Below are 23,302 nucleotides of genomic sequence, written 5' to 3'. Positions count from 1 at the left end.
AGAATAGGTCAAGAGTGACCCAATCAGAGAAGCTCAACAGGACCAGAGGGAAAGCTGCAACTGCCTACTGAGCCTGTCACACAGAGGGAACACCAAGGCCTTGTCACACCCGGAGCTTCTGTGAGACCTGCACAGTCAACAGCTGCTCTGTGTAGCTACGTGTCGGCAACACCAAATCATCGCCCTGGGTAAGGGCTCAAAATACAGCACCCCAGGGACCCCTACTATTGGGCAGCATGAGGGTCAATTTTCCTGACACCATCATTAGCCTGGGACAAGGGACCACAGGAACCACAGCCACTACCTCTTTAGGCAGCCCTGTGCACTGGACACTTGTGGAATACTTACTTTGTGCCAGGATTAGGGGGAAGGGTGCCATAGTCAGTGACCTCAGGAGGTGCAGGCTCCAGCGCCAGACCAAAATATAAAGAGGCAGCTCTAATAAGCGCACAGCAACATCAGGGAGTACACAGGACCCAGAGCAGAGTGCCACTCAAGGAGGCACACATTTTAGCTGGAGGATGCAAGCTGGGTGGGCATGCTAGAAAAGTGTGAGCGGGAGTGCAGCATGAAAACCTCCCAGGCAGCTAAAATGGAAGCCACAGGAGAACAAAGGCAACTGGATATCAAGCACTGAGTGTGGATTTAACAGGTGTTATGAAAGCAACAAAAGCAATCACACAGAAGGGACAGGATCAGAGCTATTATTGCTGTGTGTTTTGTTTTGTTTGAAACAGGGTCTCTGTGTAACTCTGACTGTCCTAGAACTCACTATGTAGACCAGGCTAGTCTCGAACTCACAGAGATCCACCTGTCTCTGCTTCTAAAATTAAAAGCTAAAGGTGTGACACCAGACCCGGCTTTGGAGCTATTGTTAAAACAAGTAAAGTCAGCCAGGAGTTGGTAGCACATGGCTTTAATCCCAGCATTCATGAGGCAGAGCAGGCAGATCCCTGCAAGTTCAAGGCCAGCCTGGTCTACATTAGTGATAAACTGCAGGGTCTATGGGGAGTGAGTGAAAGACCTGATAGGCCAGATTAGAAAGTAGCCAGCATTGGCTGCTAGACAGACAGTGCAGTGGGTAAAGTGCTTGTTATGCAAGTGTGAGGACATGAGTTTGCATCCCAGAACCCGGTAAAGCCGGACACAGAGACCTGCTTATAACCCAGTCCTGCCTCATGAGTCTTTGGAAGCTCATAAGCCAGACATCATCCTAGCATAAGCAGCAGTCAAACCAGCACCCTGTTACAAACAAGACAGAAGAGCAAAAACCAGCACCCAAGTTTGTCCTCTACCTCTACTTGTACACTATAGCACACATACATGCACAGGCACACATGCACACACTCAGACTACACACAATAAAATGAAGGCAACTAGCCTGTCATCTCTGCAGCATGGAGGACACATAAGTGCAGGCTCATGGGCGCTAGACCACCAAGATGGAAGCTAGGGGAGGGACTCTCAGAGCTACTCAAGTCAAGCACTCCAGCCTACTCAAAACCCACTTGGGGCACTGCAGGTGTAGATGTCATCCCAGGAACAATGACTCAGATAAGACTCCAGGTTTCTACAACATGCCAAGCAGCCTTCTTGCCAGTATTAGCTACTGCTGGGAATGAGTTAGCATCACCATTGCAGGAAAGAAGGGAAAGCATGCAAACACACAGAGACACACACATATACGCATGCATGCGCGCTCACACACACACACACACACCACTGTCCCTTTTCCAGTCTCTTGCAGAATCTGTGTGTGTCTGTGTGTGTGCGTGCGTGCGTGCGTGCGTGCGTGTGTGTGTGTGTGTGTGTGTGTGTGTGTGTGTGTGTGTGTGTGTGTGTTGGGGGGATGTTTAGTGTGGTGGCTCAGGTCTACAAGAGAGGAACAGCAGCAGAACAGAGTTCAGGCTGAACCATATAGCAAGATGCATCTCATAAAATATCAAACAAACAAACAAAACCCTCAAGTGCCGGAGAGGTGGCCCAGGGGTACAGTGCTTGCCTAGAGTGCATAAGGTACCATTCCAGCACCACTGAAAGAGAAAAAGAGAAAAGGCAATTATCTCAGTAGTTTATCATCCAAAAAGCCTTCAGGGAGAATTTTTCATTCATTTCCATATCAAAGCTCAGTATACCCGCATTTAATTCCATTACTCAATACACACCAGATCCTGTGGTTCCTACTAAAAGCAAAGGTAGCAGGCAGGCCAGGAACCAGCAGAGGGATCTGGTAGCTCAAAACCATTTGCTTTTCCCTGTTTTCCCACTGTCCCCGGCTTCTGTATTAGACACTGAATGGGTCCCAGAGAGTCAGCTACTGTAAATATGCCAGGGTCGGCAAACAAGGGGTGCATCCTTCCTGCCTCTTCTGGAACTCTCTGTTAATTTCCTACCAGCCCAGACAATTTCAAAGGTCTCATACCTCCTCAAAGTGTCCATCAGAAACCTAAATTTAGTTCATGCAAACCAGGCCAAGCAAGAACATTTAGATCTCACGGGCACTCAAAATAATGAGAACTTTCCAATCGCCATGTCATAAACCCCACTCCCCACATCAAAATGAATTGCGGTGTATAGGTTTTTCTTTTCTACATAAACTAGAATTGCCCCACCTTTGAAGCCAATGATGTCTAAATAAGCATTATTGGACATGCATCTCTTGGAGCATGACAGTGCCAGCTGTCTGTACCAGTTAGGAATTTTAGGGCATTACTGATATAACAGGACTTGAACCCAGTCACACAGTGGGTTGTATTTGAGTATGAAGGCAGCTGTGACAAGTGTCAGGGGGAACAGTGCCCCACCATATAAAGCCCTGCCTTCGAATCAGGAACAAACCATTCACTGGAAGTGGCAGATCAAAGTCCTGACCAGCAAGTGCCCTCTTCCAGCCACTGAAGGAGGGCAGTGTCCCTAGTTACTCCTCCCATACAGTCAACCCATGTTCTCACTAGAACATTTGCAAATTCTGAATGGTAGAAAGTGGTTCTTAAGGCTATTTCCATATGCAAACAACCCTGACTCCACAGGCCTAAATGGCTGTCCACATCTTCAGCCACTTGTTAGCAGTAAAGATGAGAAACACCCAGGCTCCCTCCAGGAAGACGTGGTGCTTGGAGGAACTTTTTCTTAGCTGCCACCTTCCCTAGCACTGAGAAGTCCACTTCACCTTTTGTTCTCTGCTCATCCGCTTGAGTCTGTACATCCTTTCGGTCTAAGTAGAGAAGTAAGAATAAGGAGAAATGATTCTGCTGCCTTGCTCATAAGACTGGTAGCAAAGTTACCCACTCCTTCCTAACTATGACAAACTCAAATAGGATTTTTGGATAATGCTGCCCTCATTTTGACACACCATCAAACATTCATTAAAACAAAACAAACAAAAATCCATCCATTTTCTACTAATTTTTTCACTACCATTTCAACACATTTCTTTGAATCCAAAAAAAAAAAAACATGGTTTGGGTAAGTTGGCTTTTAGATGATTCAAATTCTGGTTTTAAAAAAAAACGGCACAACTGAAGTCAGGAGTGGTGGCGCACGCCTTTAATCCCAGCGCTCAGGAGGCAGAAGCCGGCGGATCTCCGTGAGTTCCAGGACAGCCAGGATGGTTACACAGAGAAACTCGTTCTTGAAAAACAAAACAAACAAATAAAAAAGGTACAACTGTAAGATAAGAGGGCTACTTTTAAAATGTAAAACAAAGACACCCCTTCAGACCCAGTTAAGAAAATACAAATATTTACACCAGGAAAGCCCATGGTGTGAAGGCAGAGGGAGCACTGGGAACAAGTTGTGGAGACCCTGACATCTTATTAACTTGTGGGGGCTTAAGTGTGGTAGAGAAATTAGAGAACAATGAGGGAAATGATTTCAAAGCCAGTCCACTCCAACCCAGCAGCATTCTTAACACAGCTTTATAAGGCTGAGATGACCAGGAAGGCGGCCACTCTGACCTACAAGTGTAAAAGCAGCGTTCTACCATAATTTATTTATGATACAAAAGTGTTACCAGATCAGTCTATTTTGGAATTAAAGATCCAACTGTCTCCACTTGGTTGGGATGGTCTGTTTGGGCAACAACTTCCACACTTGACAGTGACTGACATGACAATTCCCATGTGATGTTACCCTGGGCTCCCCTTGCATTCCATCTGATACAGAAAATCTGCCCACAGATCTGACTCCTTAGTGGAACCCATCCAACTCATTCAGAGACTAGACCTGGAACACAAATGTTACTATTGATCGCTCCACTTACACAGATTACACTAGCTATAAATATCAGTCCAAGAGAAGCTGACACACATCCCAGCTCACGTAAGAAGAACCCTGTCAAGAAATCTGGAAATCAAGCCACCCCCAAAAAAGCGTTCTGTCAGGCAAGCACACCAAACAGCAGCCTGAGGCTTTTTATTTTTCCAAGTCAAACTCAAAATAGATTTCAATTCTCCAGCTGATGGGTCTCACCCGCCGCCTTGTGAACCTAAAAGCTAAGAGCAGAATACACCGCCTGCTCCCTTTACACAGGAACAGGATCTATTTTGCACATGCTTATTTAAGATGCTGGGCGAGTGTGGTTTTGGTTAATCCTCACAACCCCCGCACTGACATTTAATCGGAAGACTTATTTTCTTTAGAGGACTTAGTTACTTGTAAAGATATCTTTGTGCTTTTAATTCACTGTTTCATAGATAGAGGGGGAAAAAACTCTACTTTCATGGTATTTTATTTATGTACCACCAGACACCCTCAAGCGGGATCGGATCTCAGAAAACAGGACCATCTCAGACAACGATCAAAGGATAAAGGACACTCATCAAGGAACGAGGCCATTTAGAGAGGGTTAAAGCCATCTCATTTCCCTGCCTGGAAGGAAAAAGTTTGGCAGCTGGAGGAATGGGTTCTGTGTCCCCGTAGGTTAGTCGCCTATCCTCATGACTTGCCGCTCCTTATTCTGCTCAAAGACCAAGCCTCCTTCTGTTAACAGTCGTGCCGTAATCCCCCTCTCCAAGGCAGCAGACCCTTTGGGTACAGTCACCCCCCACCTTAACATGTCTTTCTCTTCCCAACACTTGTCACCAGCTGTAATGATCCATATATGAGTGTCTGTGCTACGCCAAGCCTCTCTGGGGGGAGGGTAGGTCTACCGTAGCGTTCAACACACACCATCTCCAGTGCCTAGCGCCGAACAGACTTCAACTCACGTCCAACAAATGAATGGACAGGAAAGGGTAAGGGGGCTGTCATCCTGGGGCCTCCACGACCGCACCCCGAGGCCAGAGCAAAGGAAATGTGCCGGGGGTGGGGTAGGGTGTCGGCGAGCTCACCTCCCTCCCCGGGAGACAAAGGAAGAGGGCCTGAGGTGGTCCGGTCCAGACAAGGAAGCAGCGGGGGTGTGGACCAGTTGGGACAAAGGGTGTCTGGGCCATGTTGGGGTCGGGGTGGGGTGGGAGCTCGGGAGAGGACACGAACCGCGGAGAGATGCAAGCGAGTGGGGGTGGGTGCGTGAGCCCCGACCGGGGTCTAGACGGCGCGACAGGGGTCTCCTGCGCCCAGAGGACTGGGGAGGCTGCGCGGCCTAGGGGCCCCGGCTCCGCACCTGGTAAATGGCCGCCCAGTTCCCGGCCTTGTCGATCTCTTCGAACTCCTTCTCCATCTCCATGGCGGGCCGGGCCGGCTGCCCGCGTCCGTTCGGCCGTCCGCCGCGCTAGGCCGTGTCGCTCCGCTCCCCGAGGCCCGCCGCCCGCCGCCACCGCAGCCCCAGCCTCCCCAGCCGCGGCTTCTGCATGTCAAGCCGGCAGCCGGAAGTACGCACCCCGCCTCGCCGAAAGCTCCGCCCTCAGCACGGAAGGACCAATCAGATTGCGAGAAGACCCACCGGCACTTCCGCGGGGGCGGGGCCAGGGCGGAGTTTAGTGGAAGAGGCCTGGGCCAGAAGGAATGACCCGGTGCGCGCGCCGCTTGCGGTTTCCCGGGTTCCGCGCTCCGGAGGGCGCGCACCCGTTGCCCAGGCGACCCCCGGCGGCGCGCCCATAGCGCGTGGGCCGAGGCGGGTTTGGAGTGATCGCGAGTTCGAGGCTCAAGTCTGTCGGTGGAGTCATGCGTCGAAGGCGTGGCAGTTTGGGGGCGGGGGCGGCATTTCCTGTCCCATTCTTTCTGTTTTGTGTTTTTTTTTCCAGGGTTCCTCTGCTATTCCCGGGCTGTCCTGAAACTCGCGCTGTAGACCAGGCTGGACTCACAGAGGCCAGCCTGCCTCCCAAGTGCCGGGATTAAAGGAGTGTGACACCACTCTGGGCTCCCATCCTTATTTTTAACTCAGGGTCACACTATCCCAGGTTGGCCCCCTAACTTAATGCCAGCCAAGGAAAATCCTCCTGCCTCCACCTCCCACGCCTTGGAATCACAGGCATGTATTGCGGGGGATGGAATCAGAGCTCCGTGCGTGCTAGGACGCACTCAGCTTCTTGTTTGTTAAAGACTGTGAGTCACTCTGTAGCTGGCCTGGAATTCACTATGTAGCCCAGGCTGGCCTCTAGCCCAATGATCTGCCGGTCTTAAGTCTCCCAAGTTCCCTGTGTGTGCCTGCACCAGGCAGTCCACTTTTCTATCCAGGCAGAATAAATGAATGGGATCTGCGCTAGTTTTCTCTCCACAGTATCAAGAAAATCCTGGTTACATGTGGTGGTAGTTGCCTTTAAACCCAGCACTCCCGAGGTAGAGGCAAGGGGTCTCTGAGTTCCAGGCCAGCCTGGTCTACATGATGAGTTCCAGGACAACCAGAGTTACACAGTGAGACCTTGTCTCAAAACAAAAAGGAAAATCTTCCTTGAGGTGATGGTGGCTCACAAACAACTGTGACTGTGGTTTCAGGCCTCTTCTGCTCTCCAAGGGCACAAGGCATATGTGATACCATACATGCAAAGAAAGCATCCATACAAGTAAATCAAAAACATTAAAAAGAAGGAAATCTCCCTTACGAGCTCATCCAGGTGCAAATTCTCTGGTGTGTTCTGACTGCCCAGAGTGAATACTGAATGTTGATTCTGATACCTGGGCTCTTGGAAGTGTAAGAGAAGGGTGAGGTACCCTCCTCTGGGAAGCTTGACTGGAGCTGGGAATTGTTACCATGCACCCTGCGCTCAACACGTGACAGCAAGGAAGACTGTATTGGACCAGTACCCTGTGCCCAACACCAGCTAGCTTCTGGTGTGAAAGAGTGAATTCCAGCTTGCTCTTGGGATGCTGTGGTAGGCACCGTGCCCGGCATGCAAAGCCCCATTTTCACTTATTTCCCACAACTACCCTCTCATAGAGGCACTTTGATTCCCATCCTAGAGCTGTCAAGAGCGATGCACAGACACAAGTCTCTCATCCAAGGCAGTGCTGCCAAGTTAGGCTAGCAGCTGAACTTGCCTATAAGCCTAGGAGAAGCTAAGGCAGGTCAGCCTGGTTTACTTGGTGAGTTCCAGGTACAGAGTGAAAGACCTGTCTCAAAAAGTCATAAACAAAGCAGTCTTGCAAAAAAGGGAGAGGGACTGGATTCCAGCCAGACCTTCAGAGGGTCTCTTGCTTAGGAACCAGGTTTGGGGATGGGTGGGGGGGGACTCTGGTTCTAAAGTTCCATGGTGTAGCCTGGGGTGGATTCCTGATAAGCTCTGTATCTTGGTTTTCTCCATTGTGAAAGGGGGATAATAAAATGTGTCTACCTCAGGATGGGTGGATGGTGGCACTCACACTTAATCCCAGCACTTGGGAAGCACAGGCAGCTGGATCTCTGTGAGATCAAGGCCAGCCTGGTCTACAGAGCCAGTTCTAGGACAACTGGAGCTATACAAAGAACCCCTTCTCCCCAAAAGAAATAAAGAAAAAGAGTGTCTACCTCATAAAAGGTGGATGAGTTCATCTAGTGTGCTTAGCAAGGGGGCTCGGTCATTATTTAAATATCATGTGGGTAGGCACACTACTTTTCTTCATAGCACACATGCAATTTGAAGTCCAAGGACAACTTTCCATAGTCTGTATTCTCCTTCTATTGTGTGAGACACAGGGATCGAACTCAGGTTGTCAGGCTTGGTAGCAAGCAGCCATATCCAGGGAGCCGTCTAGCCAGCCCGTTAATCCTTGCTGGATAAAGACAGATGACCTGATAAGCATCCGACTTAGAAACAGAGTGTTCCTGTAAGAGAAAATTAAAGTTGCTGTTCTGGTGAAAAATTAGGGCCCCACCCTTGGAGGCTGCCTGACTGAAGCGTTTGCCTATTTGAATGATTCTGAGTGGTGGTCTCCTCCCGTTCCTATGGGGTACACAACTGAGGAGTAGCCCCATAGAGGCTTTCACCCCTGTATGCAGAGCTCAGCAGATGAATGAATCAAGTGCCCACCCTGGTCCCAAGTGCTACTCAGGCCTGCTGGATGTCACCCAGTGGCTGGAGCCCTCGCCCCTGTCTTTTTCTGTCTTGCGTAGCCCAGGGTGGAGCCCAGGGGCCCACACGCTAGGCAGTATCTGTCTAACCCTGAGCTGCATACTCTTCCCCTCTTTGTGCTTTTTATTTGGCACACCTTCACTGAAGTGCCTCATCAGACCTTGAGACCTCCTGCCTCAGCCTCCTGAGTAGCTGAGATGAGAGGCCTGTGCCCCCAGGTCCAGTCATTGGCTGTTCACAAGGCCCCAGAGTTTGCTAGCATGGTGGCACGCCTTCTGATGTCCGAGGTCACTTCTCTGCTTCCATGTCCAACAGGCTGCCTTATTTCCACGTGGTCTCTCTGGCTCCTCCTATCTGACAAGCCTCCCTGTTTCGTTCTGTAAGAACACTTGTCATGTCAGGGGAGCTGGACGGTCTAAGAACACTTGTCATTGTGTCCCCAACTGATGTCGCCGGTCCAGTGATCCAGCTCCCCATCCCAGCCTCCTAAGTCAACGACAGGCAAAACTATTTTCCCAAATAAGGTCACATGGGTGATGGGACTTCTTAGAGGCCCCACTTAACCCCCTGAAGTGGCAGACGATGACGCCCCATCAGCAATCTTAACCCTGGAGGAGAGGCTGAGCCTCTGGGTGCCTCACATCCACTCCGAACATCAGCACCCGAGATGCTCGCACCTTCCTGATGACAACGCTGCGAGGCTTTCTCATTCTACTTAGGAGAAACCCTGGCCTAGAGCCCGAGAGGTGGCTTTGCGTTTAGGAGCACTTATTGCTCTGACAGAGGAACCCCATTCAGTTCCCAGCCACCACATAGTGGCTCACAACTACCAGTAATTACAGTGCTGCAGGCTCCCATGCCTCTTCAGGCACACACACACACAGACAGACACACACACACACACACACACACACACTTAATGTGTGCATATAGATAAAAGAATAGCTGGACAGTGGTGGTGCACTCTGTTAATCCCAGAACTTAGGAGGCAGAGGCAGGCAGATCTCTGTGAGTTCCAGGTTAGCCTGGTCTACAAAGTGAGTTCCAGGACAGACTCCAAAACAATACAGAGAAACCCTCTTTTGAGCCTGGACACATAGGGGAGGGCCTAGGCCCTGCCCGGGATGTTACGACAGACTTTGAAAATCCCCTATGGAAGGGGATGGGGTAGAGGGGTAGGGAGGAGCTGGGGGGAGGGGACAGAGAGGGAGCTGGGAGTAACATGTGAAATTTTTTTATACATTTCTTTTTATTTCAAAAAATAAAAAAGAATTTTTTTAAAAACCTGTTTTGAAAAAGAAAAATGAAAATGAAAAAAGAGTAACGGTCCATCCCTAGCTCGGGTTGTCATGCCCCGGTGACCATGGTGACCTGACCCATCTGCCTCCCAACCCTCTCTCTCCATTGCCTGCTTCACGCCATTCTGGGTCCCTTGCCAGTACACCTGGCTGGTTCCCACCACAGGAGCGTTGTGCCACCCAGCCCTGACCAGGACTCTCTGTTTATCCTCTCTCCCTTCAGTTCTCAAGCCGAGTGTCACCTCCCCAAGCAGGTCTCCTGACCGCAGCTAATGCCTCCTGTCATCCTCTGCTGCTCCTGTTTTATTTGCTGGCTTGTCCCCTGGCAGTGCTGTCTCTTTAGGGTGGAACCTCTCTTTTTCCCGTCCCAGCATCTGACCTTTGCTGGAAAGAGAGACTTCAGTGACCCTAAGTGTCAACTTTTCCCGAAGCCTTGTGGACAAAGCTGGCCCTGCCAACCTAATGATGGTGGTGGCTGATTAGAAAGTAAACGAGGCCAGTGTCACCGTGGCTAAATTAGTTTCTGGTCAGGCAAGCCCGTGAAGTGCTCCAATGTTCTCACTCGGGTTCTTGGATTTCTCTTCGCAGATCCCACTAAGGGAAGAAATTAACACTGCAAGTCAACCTTTTAATCATTCCAGGACTTGTGGGTAGAGCAGGGCAGCTGTTTTTGAAGCATGGGGTTGTTGCTGGCCCCTGACTGAGCGAGGTCAGCAAGTGGCCTTGACAGTAGTGGCATTGGCCTACCAGGAGTACAGCGTAGAGCTTGGGATCCAAAGTAACAGTCAAGCTCTAATGTTGCTTCATCTGGGAGGTCCCTACTCCTTTCCCCTCTCCTGACAGCTGACACCCCCGTCCCTTCACTACGTGCCATGACTTGATGTGTTTGTCATCATCCCTTGGCCACTGACTGTAAACTTTGTGAATAAGTGGGCCTGAGTTGTGTTGCCCAACACCATCTTCCTTGAGCTGGAAGTCGGCAAGTCATTCTTCCCAAACCCCCACCAGTCCTTGGAAGGTTCTAGAATTCAGGATGACAAGGACTTCTTTGCCTCTCCTAGACTGAGCCCCCTTGGAATGTCCAGCACAACCACCCAGTGCTGGGAGCAGGCAGGCAAGAAGGGTGTGGCCCGCCTCCGAGATTGGATTTCCTAGCAGAGTTAGGCCCCTGGATTGCTCGGTGAGCCAGCCCCTGAGATGGAGCACCAGTGGGGGAAGTCAGGGTGCTGGCATGGAAGGCATGGGCTCCAGCCTGCAGCTGTCTGGGCATTAGTTAAACTCCAAAGTCCCCTTACGTCCTTCGAACTGTTTGACTTTGTCAGGTGGAGACAATTGTTGCTGAGGCAGAGTAAAGAGGAACAATCGATGTGCATCCCAGAGCCAACAGTTGGCCTGGATCAGAGAGCGTGTGTGGCTGTCACATCAGAGTTTCCGAGCCCAGAGCCTGCCTCTCAGCCTGTGTGCCCGGACCAAGTTTCTTAACCTCTTGGTGTTGGCCTAGATAATTTCCTATGAGAAAACCCAACCAAAAGTGGCTTTTGCAAAATGGGACGTTTTTTGGCTCATGAAAATGGGAAGTCTAAAAGTTGCTTGCTTCAGGCCCAGTGTGACTTAGGGGTGCAGACAACGTCATTCTGACCCTGGTTCCTCAGTCCCTTTCTCTGCTTGGCCTGTGCTGGCTTTGGTTCTGGGTCAGCTCTCCTGCAGATGGCCTCTCTCCCAGCCCACATCCTGGCATGTAATCTCCTGAGTTCCATGGAGGGAGGGGCATGTGTCATCCCTAAAGCCAACCTCTGTCCAGAGGAGATGAAAGAAGCCAAGTTTACAAGGGTCAATGACTTAACGGAGGCCATGCAGCCGGCAAGGCTAACACAGGCTCTGAGTGTGGACCTGTAACCTCAAAGTCCATGCCCTCCTCCAGGATGTTGTACAATCTCCCCAGGAATTCCCATGAGCTCTAAATATAGTACAAGTGGCTCTGAGAATGTCAATCATAATGACATCTATTACTTTAAAGACCAGGCGTGGTGGCACACGCCTGTAATCCTAGCACTAGGGGGTGGAGACAGAAGGTCCAGAGGTTCAGTGTCATCCTTGACCATACAGAGGGTTCAAGTCCAGTCTGAGGGTTCAAGTCCAGTCTGAGACCTTTTAAACCTGACACTGTGAAAGTCTATACTATTAGGAATCCCATTTGAACTGCAGCACAGAGAAGTTAGGCAACTTGCCCACAGTCGCACAGGACTTGAACGCACGGTTCTGAAATTTTATTCACCTCCAGTCCGCACCATTTCAGGAAGGGAGGCGGCCCCACCCGGAGCTCCGCCCCACTCACATCCTCCCTGGGCTCTTCAAAGCCTTCAAGAGACTCTCCCACCTCTCCGCCCCCGGAAAACATTTCAGACTTGATTCCAAGCCATTATAAATAAACACACAAATATAATCCCAAGCTGGCCGGCTCGTAAGAAAAGACGGGAGGAGGAGGCATTTAGGGGAACTGGGGGAGTCACGTGTGTGCTGAGAAAGGCTGCAGAGAGGCATGGGGGCGTGGTTCGGGGAGGGAAGTGGAACCCAGAGATGGAAATGAGGTTTGGTCTCCCGTTTTCAGCAAAGGTGGAGTCTGGGAGGGTTGCTAAAGGCCAGGGCACTTCTCCGCCCTCCCTGACGAGGTCAGGGCACTGTTGTTGACCAGACCGTGGTTCTGGGTATGGATCCCAGAACCTGGAGGCCTTGGGCAAGCGTTCTCTTGGGCAAACGAGTTCCGCATCTCTCCACCCTCAATTTTCTGTCTTACGTAAGGCAGGGAGGCATTAGTGAAGTGAACGGCAGCGTCAAGTGCCCTGTTCTCTCAGGTTAGCAGCAAGGTCTTCGTAAATTCTGCTCCTGTGATATCAAATATGCAGGTTACCAGCCAGCTCTAGAAACTTCCTAATGTATGTTGTAACTTACATCTCTGGGGGCTTCCTCCTGCTGCTGCAAGCTTGGCAGCAAGTGTCTTTAGGAGCCATCGTGTTGGCCCAGTAATAGGGACTGTACATGGTACAGCTAAGTGCACTGCAGATAAACCTCAGGCCAGCTTTGGTGCTAAGTGAGCATCTCCCTGGCTCTCTGCAGTGACCTGGTGGGGGGAAACTGAAGCCTGGAGTGGTTCTGTGACTTGTCTTAGGTTGCATAGCGGTGAGGGGGCAGTGTGCCTAAGCTGAGCAGATCTCTGGCCTGAATGGGCCCTTGTGTGTGTGTGTGTGTGTGTGTGTGTGTGTGTGTGTCCGCGCGCGCGCCAGAGGAAACTTTGGGTGTCATTCCTCAGATGCTGTCTACCTTGCTTTTGAGTATCTCACTGATCTGGAACTCATCAAGGTATCAGGACTGGCTGGCCAGCAAGGCCCAGGGATTGGCCTGACTCTGTATCCCCAGCATTGGGGTTACAAATGTATGCCGCTCAGTCTGGATCTCTGGGGATGAAACTTGGGTCTCATGCTTGTATGGCAAGCATCTCACTAACTTCTCAGAGAGACAGAGTATTCCCCTGTTACAAGGTCAGACTGACCTTGAACTCTTGTCGGTCCTTCCTGCTTGGGCCCCTTTGGCACTGGGATCACAGGTGGGTGTCACCATGCCCAGATTCATGTTCTACATTTGGAGATGGAAATGGCCTCTGTTTGAGATTCCCACTGACTAGAACTTGGGGTTCCTTTGCAATGTGGAGAGGTCACAAAGAGGACTCCCATTTGGGATGTGTGCAGTAGAGGGACCCAGACTTGGGACATGTATTCTCAACTATTCAGATGGCCTCATCGGGACTGCGGGGAGCTGTGTGCCAAGGGCTTTGGCTGTCCCTGCTGCCCATGGGGTAGGTGGGGTAGGACCTTTTGTTTAATCGTGGTGGGGGTAGCAGACAGGAAGAGGGAGGCTTAGAGCAGCCTCTATTGGGGGGCACAGGCTGGCTGCCACAGATCAGCAGCTAACCACTGGGGGACACAGGCTGGCTGCATCTCATCAGCAGCTACCCATTGGACTGCGAGGCCAGCAGGAGAACATGCAGGAAACACTTAACGTGGACCTAGAAGGGGCTTGTGGCCTTGTGGACAATTTTACTGCATGGCTCCTTTTCTACCTTGTGTGTCCCATCTGTTACAACAACTGCTACAGACAATTGTATTTGTAACCTTTACGAGTTCATCTGAGCTGTTGGGTCAGATCCTAATTGGATCCAATATCAGTTCTCTCTCTCTCTCTCTCTTTGTTTTTCATACAAGTGGGTTTGAACTGGCCCATCCAGTTAAGGACTACATTCCCAGCATTCTTTGAGGCTAAATGTGCTACTTCATTCAGTAAAAAGGCTATGAGTGGACTTCATGTGATCTGCTTTTAAATCCTGACCTTAAGGTGGGTGGGCATGGTGTGGGGGAGCACATAATCTTTCGTTTGTTTGTTTTTGATACAGGGTTTCTTTGTGTAACCCTGGCTGTCCTGGAGCTCACTCTGTAAACCAGGCTAGCCTCGAACTCACAGACATCTACCTGCCTCTGCCTCCCAAGTTCTGGGGTTAAATGCTTACACCAATATCGCCTGGTTTGGGAAATCTTTTTACTTTCTCCCCATTCTACTGCTTGGGATGTGATATACTGGGCACAAGTGTGAACTGTGCAGAAGGACTAAGCAGGGGATGGAAGAGAATGAGGTAGAAGGATCTGTCTCAGTCCTATCCTGAACACCCAGCTGGCCATGTAAGAGAGACGCCCAAACAACCCCAAACCATTCCTCTCACCGAATGGCTTCCAGACACATCTTCATTGTTAGAGTGAACCCTGCTGCAGCCGGAGAGCAGGCTCAGTGGTCAAGAGCACTGGCTGCTCTTGCCAAGAACCTGGGTTCCATTCCGCACACCCCCATGGTGGCTCACAGCTGTCTGTAACTCCAGGGAATCTAATGCCCTCTTCTGGCCGCCGTGGGCACCAGGCACACACACAGTACACAGACATGCATGTCAACGAAACGCTCATACACATAAACAGAAGACAGTGAAACTCTGCTCAGGCTCTCAGTCGGGACCCTCGTCAGTAACTAAAGCCATGCCATTTACTCGCTCACCCCAGCCACGCTGGGTGGTGGTTGTTCAAGGAAAAGGGCCAGGTCCCACTTCCAGAACCAGGTGACCTGCTCCATACGGGGTGGGGGTGGGGGTGTGGGGGGAGGGAACAGCACCCTGGGGAGGTGGTAAAGATATGGGAGACAGGGCACAGGGGCCTTAGGAACAATGGTCTGTGTGGCACTTGGTAAGCAGCCAATAAAAGGTCCAACCTCCCCCAAGGTTCTGGGCAGCTTTGGAAAGACCCTTACTACAGTCTCAAAGCCCCGGAACCCTGGAATTAAAGACTAAAGGGGAAGCTGGAATTCAGGGGGGCAGCTGGGCTTGGAACAGGTACCCCTCCCTCCCGCCACGGACTGCTGCCTACATCCTCACCTCCCTTCCCCCTTCTCACCCTGCAGAGGTTGAAGAAAGGGGGGGTCCCTTCCCAGGGCTTCTTGGCCTCAGGGCCTGAACATGTTGGGCAATGCCTGGGTCAGGGAGGGAGGCACAGAGCGCTGAGAGCTTTTCTTGGGCACTGCCCCCCTTGTAACAGAGACATACAGGAGGGATGGGGTGTCACTGGCAGACTTGACAGCAGCAGGGAGCAAACGCACTAGGTCTGTCCTGGTGGCCAAGAGCACATTCCCATTGTCTGCAGTGTGGAGTTGGTTACTTGTGGCAGGCAACATGGTAGTGACCTGAGGCTTTTTTTTTTTTTTTGAGACAGGGTCCCAAGTAGCCAAGGATGGCCTTGAACTTCTGCCTCCACTACCTGAGTCCTTGAGATTACAGATGTGTGCCACCACACCTGGTTTATGTGAGTCTTCGGCACTCGACCACCTGAGGCCCAGCCCCAGTGCCCCTGTGACTTTCGTCTTTGGTCTCTGCCTCTCTCCAGGCACCCCCATCTTACCGCAGCACCCCTAGCTCTGGAAGTTAAGAGCCCTCATTTGGGAAGAACTCAAGTCACCCTGTCCCCACACCCTTCTAAGTCAGAGTCTCCCTCACCATTCCCAAGTTCTTCATTTCAGGAGATCTGGGTGCAGAGGCCTCAAAACAGAACTCCGGCCTTCATGGGAACCTGGGTAGTCCATGGCTCTTCTCTTGGAAGTGAGACTCAGCCTTGTTAGAAGGCATGGACTCTGTGGGTACAGATCTCAGGGTCTCAGACAGGATCTGGGTGACAGGAGGCGTCTCCCAAGTGCTTGCTGGATGAATATAAGAAATGAATCATCTAAATCCAGTTTAATGAGTCCCTGAACACAGCCGGCCTCCAGCCTCGCCTCCATCCCCACCCCCACCCCACTGTGTCATTCAGGACAAGATGGTTCTTGCAAAGGGTGAGCAGAGTGTGAGCACAGAGAGTGTGAGCAGAGAGAGTGTGAGCACAGAGAGTGTGAGCACAGAGAGTGTGAGCACAGAGAGAGTGTGAGCACAGAGTGTGAGCAGAGAGTGTGAGCAGAGAGAGTGTGAGCAGAGAGAGTGTATGAGCACAGAGAGTGTGTGAGCACAGAGAGAGTGTGAGCACAGAGAGAGTGTGAGCAGAGAGAGTGTGAGCAGAGAGAGTGTGAGCACAGAGAGTGTGAGCACAGAGAGTGTGAGCAGAGAGTGTGAGCACAGAGAGTGTGAGCACAGAGAGTGTGAGCAGAGAGTGTGAGCACAGAGAGTGTGAGCATAGAGAGTGTGAGCAGAGGGTGAGCAGAGTGTGAGCACAGAGAGTGTGAGCAGAGAGAGCGTGTGAGCACAGAGAGTGTGTGAGCAGAGAGAGTATGAGCACAGAGAGAGTGTGAGCAGAGAGAGTGTGAGCACAGAGAGTGTGTGAGCAGAGAGAGTGTGAGCACAGAGAGTGTGAGCAGAGAGAGTGAGCAGAGAGAGTGTGAGCACAGAGAGTGTGAGCAGAGAGAGTATGAGCACAGAGAGAGTGTGAGCAGAGAGAGTGTGAGCAGAGAGAGTGTGAGCACAGAGAGTGTGAGCACAGAGAGTGTGAGCACAGAGAGTGTGTGAGCACAGAGAGAGTGTGAGCAGAGAGAGAGTGTGAGCAGAGAGTGTGTGAGCACAGAGAGTGTGAGCACAGAGAGTGTGAGCAGAGAGAGTGTGTGAGCACAGAGAGTGTGTGAGCACAGAGAGTGTGAGCACAGAGAGAGTGTGAGCACAGAGAGTGTGAGCAGAGTAGCAGAGTGTGAGCACAGAGAGTGTGAGCACAGAGAGTGTGAGCAGAGAGAGTGTGAGCACAGAGAGTGTGAGCACAGAGAGTGTGAGCACAGAGAGTGTGAGCACAGAGAGTGTGAGCAGAGTGTGAGCAGAGGGTGAGCACAGAGAGTGTGAGCAGAGAGAGTGTGTGAGCACAGAGAGTGTGTGAGCAGAGAGAGTGTGAGCAGAGAGAGTGTGAGCAGAGAGAATGTGAGCACAGAGAGTGTGAGCAGAGAGTGTGTGAACACAGAGAGTGTGAGCACAGAGAGTGTGAGCACAGAGAGTGTGAGCAGAGAGAGTGTGAGCAGAGTGTGAGCAGAGGGACATGAGGTCAGCCCCGTTCTCAGTTCCCGCCCCTTTTGAACCCCTTCCCCTGCCCTCCTCATCCCCATCCCTCTCTGACCGGGGCCATTTTAGGAAAAGGAAGGCGAACAGGAAGAGGCTCGGGAACCATGGGAACCACGGATTAGCGTCCAGCCTTTGAGGAGGCGTTTTTCATTTTCTTAATTTCTTTCTGATTGCCGGGTGACACGTTTCACGGCAACAGCTTGATGCACAGTCGGAAGAAACACCTGGTGTGCTCCTCGCTGCTGAAAGTTCGTGCTGACGGTCTGGTGAGCACATATTGACCGGGGTCTCCCGTAAAACCCAGAGTAGCCTTGAACTTGAGGCAATCCTCCTGCCTCAGATTCCCATGCGCTGAGACAGCAGGCTTCTGCCTCCCATCATCTTGTCTGTCATTTTCCGGACGCTCTGTTTCCTCCTCTGTCCTAGGCTCCTCTCCAGCCCTGTAATTTTCCCTCTGTCGGATCATTTGCCATTCTCCAGGGCTTTCTCTGTCTCTGTCAGGCAGCAGGGCTGGTTCCCTCTCTCCTCACCAGCCACACTGTGTGGTCCCTCCCCATCTTTGGACGTGACTGGAAAGCGAGTCCTCTCCCCGCTTGCACTTCTGAGAAGTCTGGCTGTGCTGTCCCTGAGCTCTGCGGTCACTTGTCTGTTCTTGCTCTGAGCTGTGGCTGATCCACTCCCAGCCTCTTTCTGCCCTCCTCAGGAATGCTTTCAGGCCCAAGGATGTGGCTTGGTTGGCAGAGCTCTCGTCTAGCATGTGGGAAAGCACCGGGTCCAGTCCCTAGCGCCGTGTAAGTCAGGCCTGGCGGGGCATGCCTGTAATCCAAGCCCTTGGGAGGTAGAATCAAGAGGATCGGAAACTCAGGGTCACCCTCACCTACATATTGAGTTGGAGGCCAGCCTGGACTACATGAGGCCTGGTCTGTAGGAAAATAATGACCCAGGCTGACCTTTGGCTACATTGGGTTGACTGCAGCTCCCACAACCTGGGGCGTAGTTTCCCTGCAGAATGAACTGTGCAGGGCCTGGTGGCCATCGACCCTGCAGCAAACCCACCGCAGCCCTTTTACCCTCGGCAATCTCCCCATAGCTCTGTGACTGGTCACTTGCTCAGGCCCCTGAGTGACTCTGTTCCTTCCTCCAGGACCCTGTGAGGAGAGCAGGGCTCAGCCTTCAGAGCACCCCCGTAGCATCCCGTGCTGGTGACATGAGAGGGGGTGTCCACCAGCTCACCAACCTGCTTCACAGGCAGACGGAAGACCAGGGCAGTCTCCCAGAATCCCTGGAGGGACCAATGAGAGGCTACTCATAATGCCTGCCTCCGCATCTCCCACCACCACCACTGAGGCCTCAGGCATGGTGCTCCCAGCCATGCCTGCTGCAGAGGACACAGCACCAGGGACTCAGCAGAAGACAGAAGGTGGTAGCTTCATCTTTCCCAACTTGTTGTCAAATGTCTTCTTTTGAACTCAGAACCCAAGCATTCCTGGCACCTCTAGAATAGCGACATCTAATCCCGGACCTAAACAAGGTTTGAGATTCCTATCCTGGATTCCATCACACCTGCTTTGGGCCAGGTCCTTTACATAGCCGTGAGGTGAAGTTAAGGGTCCCTGGAGTTTCCCAGGCTAAGTTCAAAGGTCACCAGGGCCAGCCAGCTCCCTGCAGGCCCCATGGAGAAGCCATTAAGCAGAGTGTCATCTTCCTTCCTCTCCTGTGAGGAGAATGTACGCTGTCCCTCCACCTGGAGTCCAGCTGCACTGGAGGAGGAGGTCCCGGACAACATGCAGATAAGCTCTGAACCAAATCTGAGATTTCAATGAAAAATGTAAAGTTATGACCAAGTGCAAATGATTTTATTTTCTCCTTTGATACAGGGTCTGGTCCTGTAGCTAAGGCAGACCTGGACATCCCAGGCAGCCCAGGATGGCTTCAAACTCGAAACCCTCCTGTCTGTGTAGGTGTGTGATGTGTGAGTGTATGTGTGTGTGTGTATGTATGTATGTATGTATGTATGTATGTATGTATGTATGTATGTGTTCATGTTCACACATGTGAATGGGGATGGTCAGAGGACACCCTTCAAGTGTCAGTCCTTGCCTGCCACCTTCTTTGAGTCTCTATACTCCTGCATCTGCCATGCTAGCTAGCTCACGAGCATCAGGAGATCGTCCTGTTTCTGCCTCCCTCTCTCTTGTAGAAATGGTGGGATTCTAGGTACATGTACTATCGACTTCGGCTTTTATGTGAATTCTCGGAACCTGAACTCTGTCATCAGGCTTGCAAGAGGCAGGCACTGAGCAGTATCCCCAGTCCTGGAAATTCTTTCCTGAATTAAAAGTACATATACACACACACACACACACACACACACACGTAGAAAAACATCACACACATTAATAAATACACAGTTTGAAGGGTTTCTACAAACCGAGCATGCTAATGTAACCAATGTGTGTGTCTGTATGCCGTGTGTGTGTGTGTGTGTGTGTGTGTGTGTGTGTTTGTGTGTGTGTGTGTTCCCACAGAAGCCAGAAGAGGGCTGGAGTTGCAGATGGTTGTGAGTTGGGTGTGGTGTGGGTGCTGGGAACTGAACTAAGGTCCTCTAGAACAGAAACCACACCAATCTAAACCACTGACACATCTCTCTAGCCCTTCCAAGTTTTTTTTTCTTTAAAGATTTATTTACTATGTATACATTGTTCTGCCAGTTTGTCAAAAGAGGGCACCAGGTCTCATTATAGATGGTTGTGAGCCACCATGTGGATGCTGGGAATTGAACTCAGGATTTCTGGAAGAGCAGTCAGTGCTCTTAACCTCTGAGCCATCTCCGCAGCCCTTCCAAGGTTTTAAACCTTGAGATTTGAGTCTGGAGAACCTGACAGGGTGTGGAATCTGAGGGAGATGGACAGAAGCTCATTCCATCAAGGTTGCTTGTCTTGGGGTTCAGCCTGTCTTGGAGGCACACTCACAAACTCCAGGCTCCAGGTCTGTAAGGTCCAGACAGGTATTGAATCTCTCCTCCTGAGATCAAGGAGGACTCTGGGTGCAGCAGGCTGTGTAACAGCTCGCTATCCCCTCCATGCCTGCTCCTGCCACCTCAACTCCTACTATTGCTACTTCTGCCCAGAGGGAAAGTAGAGGTTTCGACAGAGACCTCTGTTGAATTGGGTACCAATTACTATAAAAATAAAATTATCTCATGGGTACACCTCAACAAGTTGAAACACATTATCAAGCCAGTCAGACTGTGTCATCACTGCTCAAGTTCACGATCTTCCTGAGAAGCTGACGTGGTCTGTCTTTGTAAGATGAGACAGCCGAGGTACAGAGGGAGATGCGGCTTCCAGGGGCCACAGAGGACGGCTGCAGCCAGGAATCCGACGACCCCGATAGCCCCAGCTGTTCTTGCCCATTTGTCTAGTTCCCATCTCCTGATGGGTCTTGTGGTTCTTGGGGGTGATGGGGGCAGTGTAGCTGCCTGTAACACAGTCCCTTTGTGGTGCTGCCTGGGTACGTAGAAGAACCTGGGGCCAGGGTTGTGGTGCAGTCGGTAGTGCTTGTCTAGAATGCATGAAGGCCACGGTTCTTTCTCCAGCTTGGCATAAGACAAAAGTAGTTGTGCACATCTGTAACTGCAGCCCAAGAGAAGTGTAGGATCAGAAGTTCTTGGTCATCCTTGCTACATAGTGAGTTCAAGGCCATTCTGAGAGAGAAGAGACTCTGTGTCAAACACACACACACACACACACACACACACACACACACACACACACACACACACACACACACACGAATACGTTCCAAGCTGATTTGCTTCCTGACCTGTTACCATGAGGTTTGGTCTTTTCTATGGGCCTTGGCGGCAGCACAGGTAACACAGTTGGGTATAGCAAACAGGTTTCACTGCAACCTATTGTGGGGACACAGCTAGGAAGGCTGGTATCTGCCGCTGGCTTAGCCAACAGGAGGACCAGAATCTCCAATGCTCTCACAGTACTTTTCTCTGGATCTGAATAACAGAAATAGAAAGGATTTTTTGAGAACGGTAGAATGTTTTTAGAATAAAATTTGAACACATAGAGAATGTTCTAGAACCAAGCTTGCAAAGAACTGGAGAGATTGCCTGTGATGAGATTCCTAGTGAATCAATCAATCTCAGTCCTCTCTCTCTCCTGGAACTTGCTCTGTAGACCACACTGGCCTAGAACTCAGAGATCTGCCCGCCTCTGCCTCCTAAGTGCAGGAATTAAAGGTGTGTGCGCCACCATTCCCATCCTCTGCCTCCTGAGTGCAGGAATTAAAGGTGCGTGTGTGCCACCACCATCAGGTGCTCCGGGGAATCTTGATTCTATCTACCAAGTAGAGTTCTCCAAGGTTGGTTGCCTGGGTATACTGGGGTGTGCACAGGAAAACTCAGCCCATGCTGGTTTGGGCTGCAGAGCTCACTGGACGGCCAGGACCAAGGCTATGCATCTAGAAGTTTGGGAAAGCAGTTGGGAAGCCAAGTCTCCCATCCTCCCCACTCTACCATCCACCAGTGACTTCACCCAGGAGCCTTTCCTGTGACTCCTGCTGCTAACTGTGATTGTGAAATTTAAATTTAACACATTGTCATATGTCAAAATGTCCAGTGGAGAGTGTAAGGACACCCTGCTGCCAGAAGTCCCCGAAATCTGTGCAGGTCTCACTAGGGTGCACCCTAAACCCCTTGCCCAAAGACACCGAAGTGGGTTTTAGCTTCAAGGAGCTTCAAGGAGCATGTGACAAATATAGGAAGACATTTTCTTAATTAAAATATATTTTAAATTGAAAAAGTTGTAAGTATTGGTTGGGCTGTGTGATGTTTTCATACATGACTACATTGTGCAATTTAAATCTACTTGACTCCATCTGTCTCCTTAGACAATACCTCTTTATTCTCATTTATTTCTTTTGTGTGTGCATGTCAATGAGTGTGTATGTGTGTGTGGTATATATTTGTGTGTGTGTAAGTATGCTCTATATGTGTGTGTATGTCTGAAGTGTGTATGTGTGGGCACATAGTGTTGTATATGTGGTATGTGCATGTGTATAACATATGTGTATATGTGTGTGGTGTGTGTATGATATATGTGTAAGCATGCATTGTGGTATATGTGGTGTGTGTGGAGTGTATATGGTTATGTGTGCAGTGTGTGTGCGCATATATATAATATATACAATATATGTGGCATATGTATGTGATATGTATGTGATGTATGTGTGTATGTGTGGTGTGTGTGCTATATGTGTGTGTATATGTACACCGTGTAATGTGTGTGGTATGTGTATGTAGTATATGTGTGTGTGTAATGTGTGTGGTATGTGTATGTGGTATGTGGTGTTGGGCGCTGCCCTGGAACCACGCCATGGCGAGATGGCGCTGACATCCGCCTGACAGTTGCAATGACAACCCTGCTGCACATGAGCAGGAGCTCCCTGCCCACGAGGCCGGGGGTGCCTGTGCCTTACATCACCTCGGGTGACATAATTGGACCAGTAATTAACTGCCACGTCCGAGGCGAGAGAAACTCTCTATATAAGGAGAGTCCCGTTAGGGCGTGGGGTCTTCGCTTTGTGATAGCTTATGCTCCTCCTCTCAGGAGCAATAAAGCTTACTGCAGAAGGATCCTGATCGTGTGCCGCGTCATTCTTGCGGGCGAGATAGAGCGCGGGACAACTGGTGCCGAAACCCGGGAAACTGACCAAGCCATCGTCCGCACCATCGAAGACCCCTTGGAAACGAGGAGGATTCAGAACTGCAGGCAGGTAAGTTCGGAGAGGTATGCTGATCTGGGACTTTGGTCTGGGGTTGTCTCCGCCTTGGGAGGGTTTGCCTGAAGCAATCGTCCTCCTTGGTATTGTTCTTGTCTTCTTTATACTGGTCACCTAAGCCTCCTGTAGATAAAGGGGCCTGAACAGTCTCTTCTGTCCTTTGCTTTCGTTTT

At 50.8% G+C, this 23,302-nt stretch overlaps 1 protein-coding gene and 1 long non-coding RNA gene across 2 annotated transcripts in view; one reads left to right on the top strand and one right to left on the bottom strand.

Moving 5' to 3' along the window:
* Ptpn1 (protein tyrosine phosphatase non-receptor type 1) overlaps window positions 1–5,794 on the bottom strand; it is a 47,932-nt gene extending 42,138 nt beyond the window's left edge. The window contains exon 1 of the mRNA XM_005074430.4: window positions 5,603–5,794. Within this exon, the coding sequence (XP_005074487.1) occupies window positions 5,603–5,665 (63 nt within the window). The 5' untranslated portion in view covers window positions 5,666–5,794. The remainder of the gene's footprint in view (window positions 1–5,602) is intronic.
* Window positions 5,795–17,278: 11,484 nt separating this feature from the next.
* On the top strand, window positions 17,279–19,170 carry LOC121134492. The gene is made up of 2 exons (XR_005871585.1): window positions 17,279–17,599; window positions 18,478–19,170. It is a non-coding gene; the product is annotated as an uncharacterized LOC121134492 (long non-coding RNA).
* The last annotated feature ends 4,132 nt before the right edge of the window (window positions 19,171–23,302 follow it).

This window comes from Mesocricetus auratus, unplaced genomic scaffold (assembly GCF_017639785.1).
Source record: "Mesocricetus auratus isolate SY011 unplaced genomic scaffold, BCM_Maur_2.0 Super-Scaffold_100028, whole genome shotgun sequence".
Lineage (NCBI taxonomy): Eukaryota > Metazoa > Chordata > Mammalia > Rodentia > Cricetidae > Mesocricetus > Mesocricetus auratus.
Note: the sequence above shows the minus strand (reverse complement) of the source record. Positions and strands in the feature narration are given on the sequence as shown.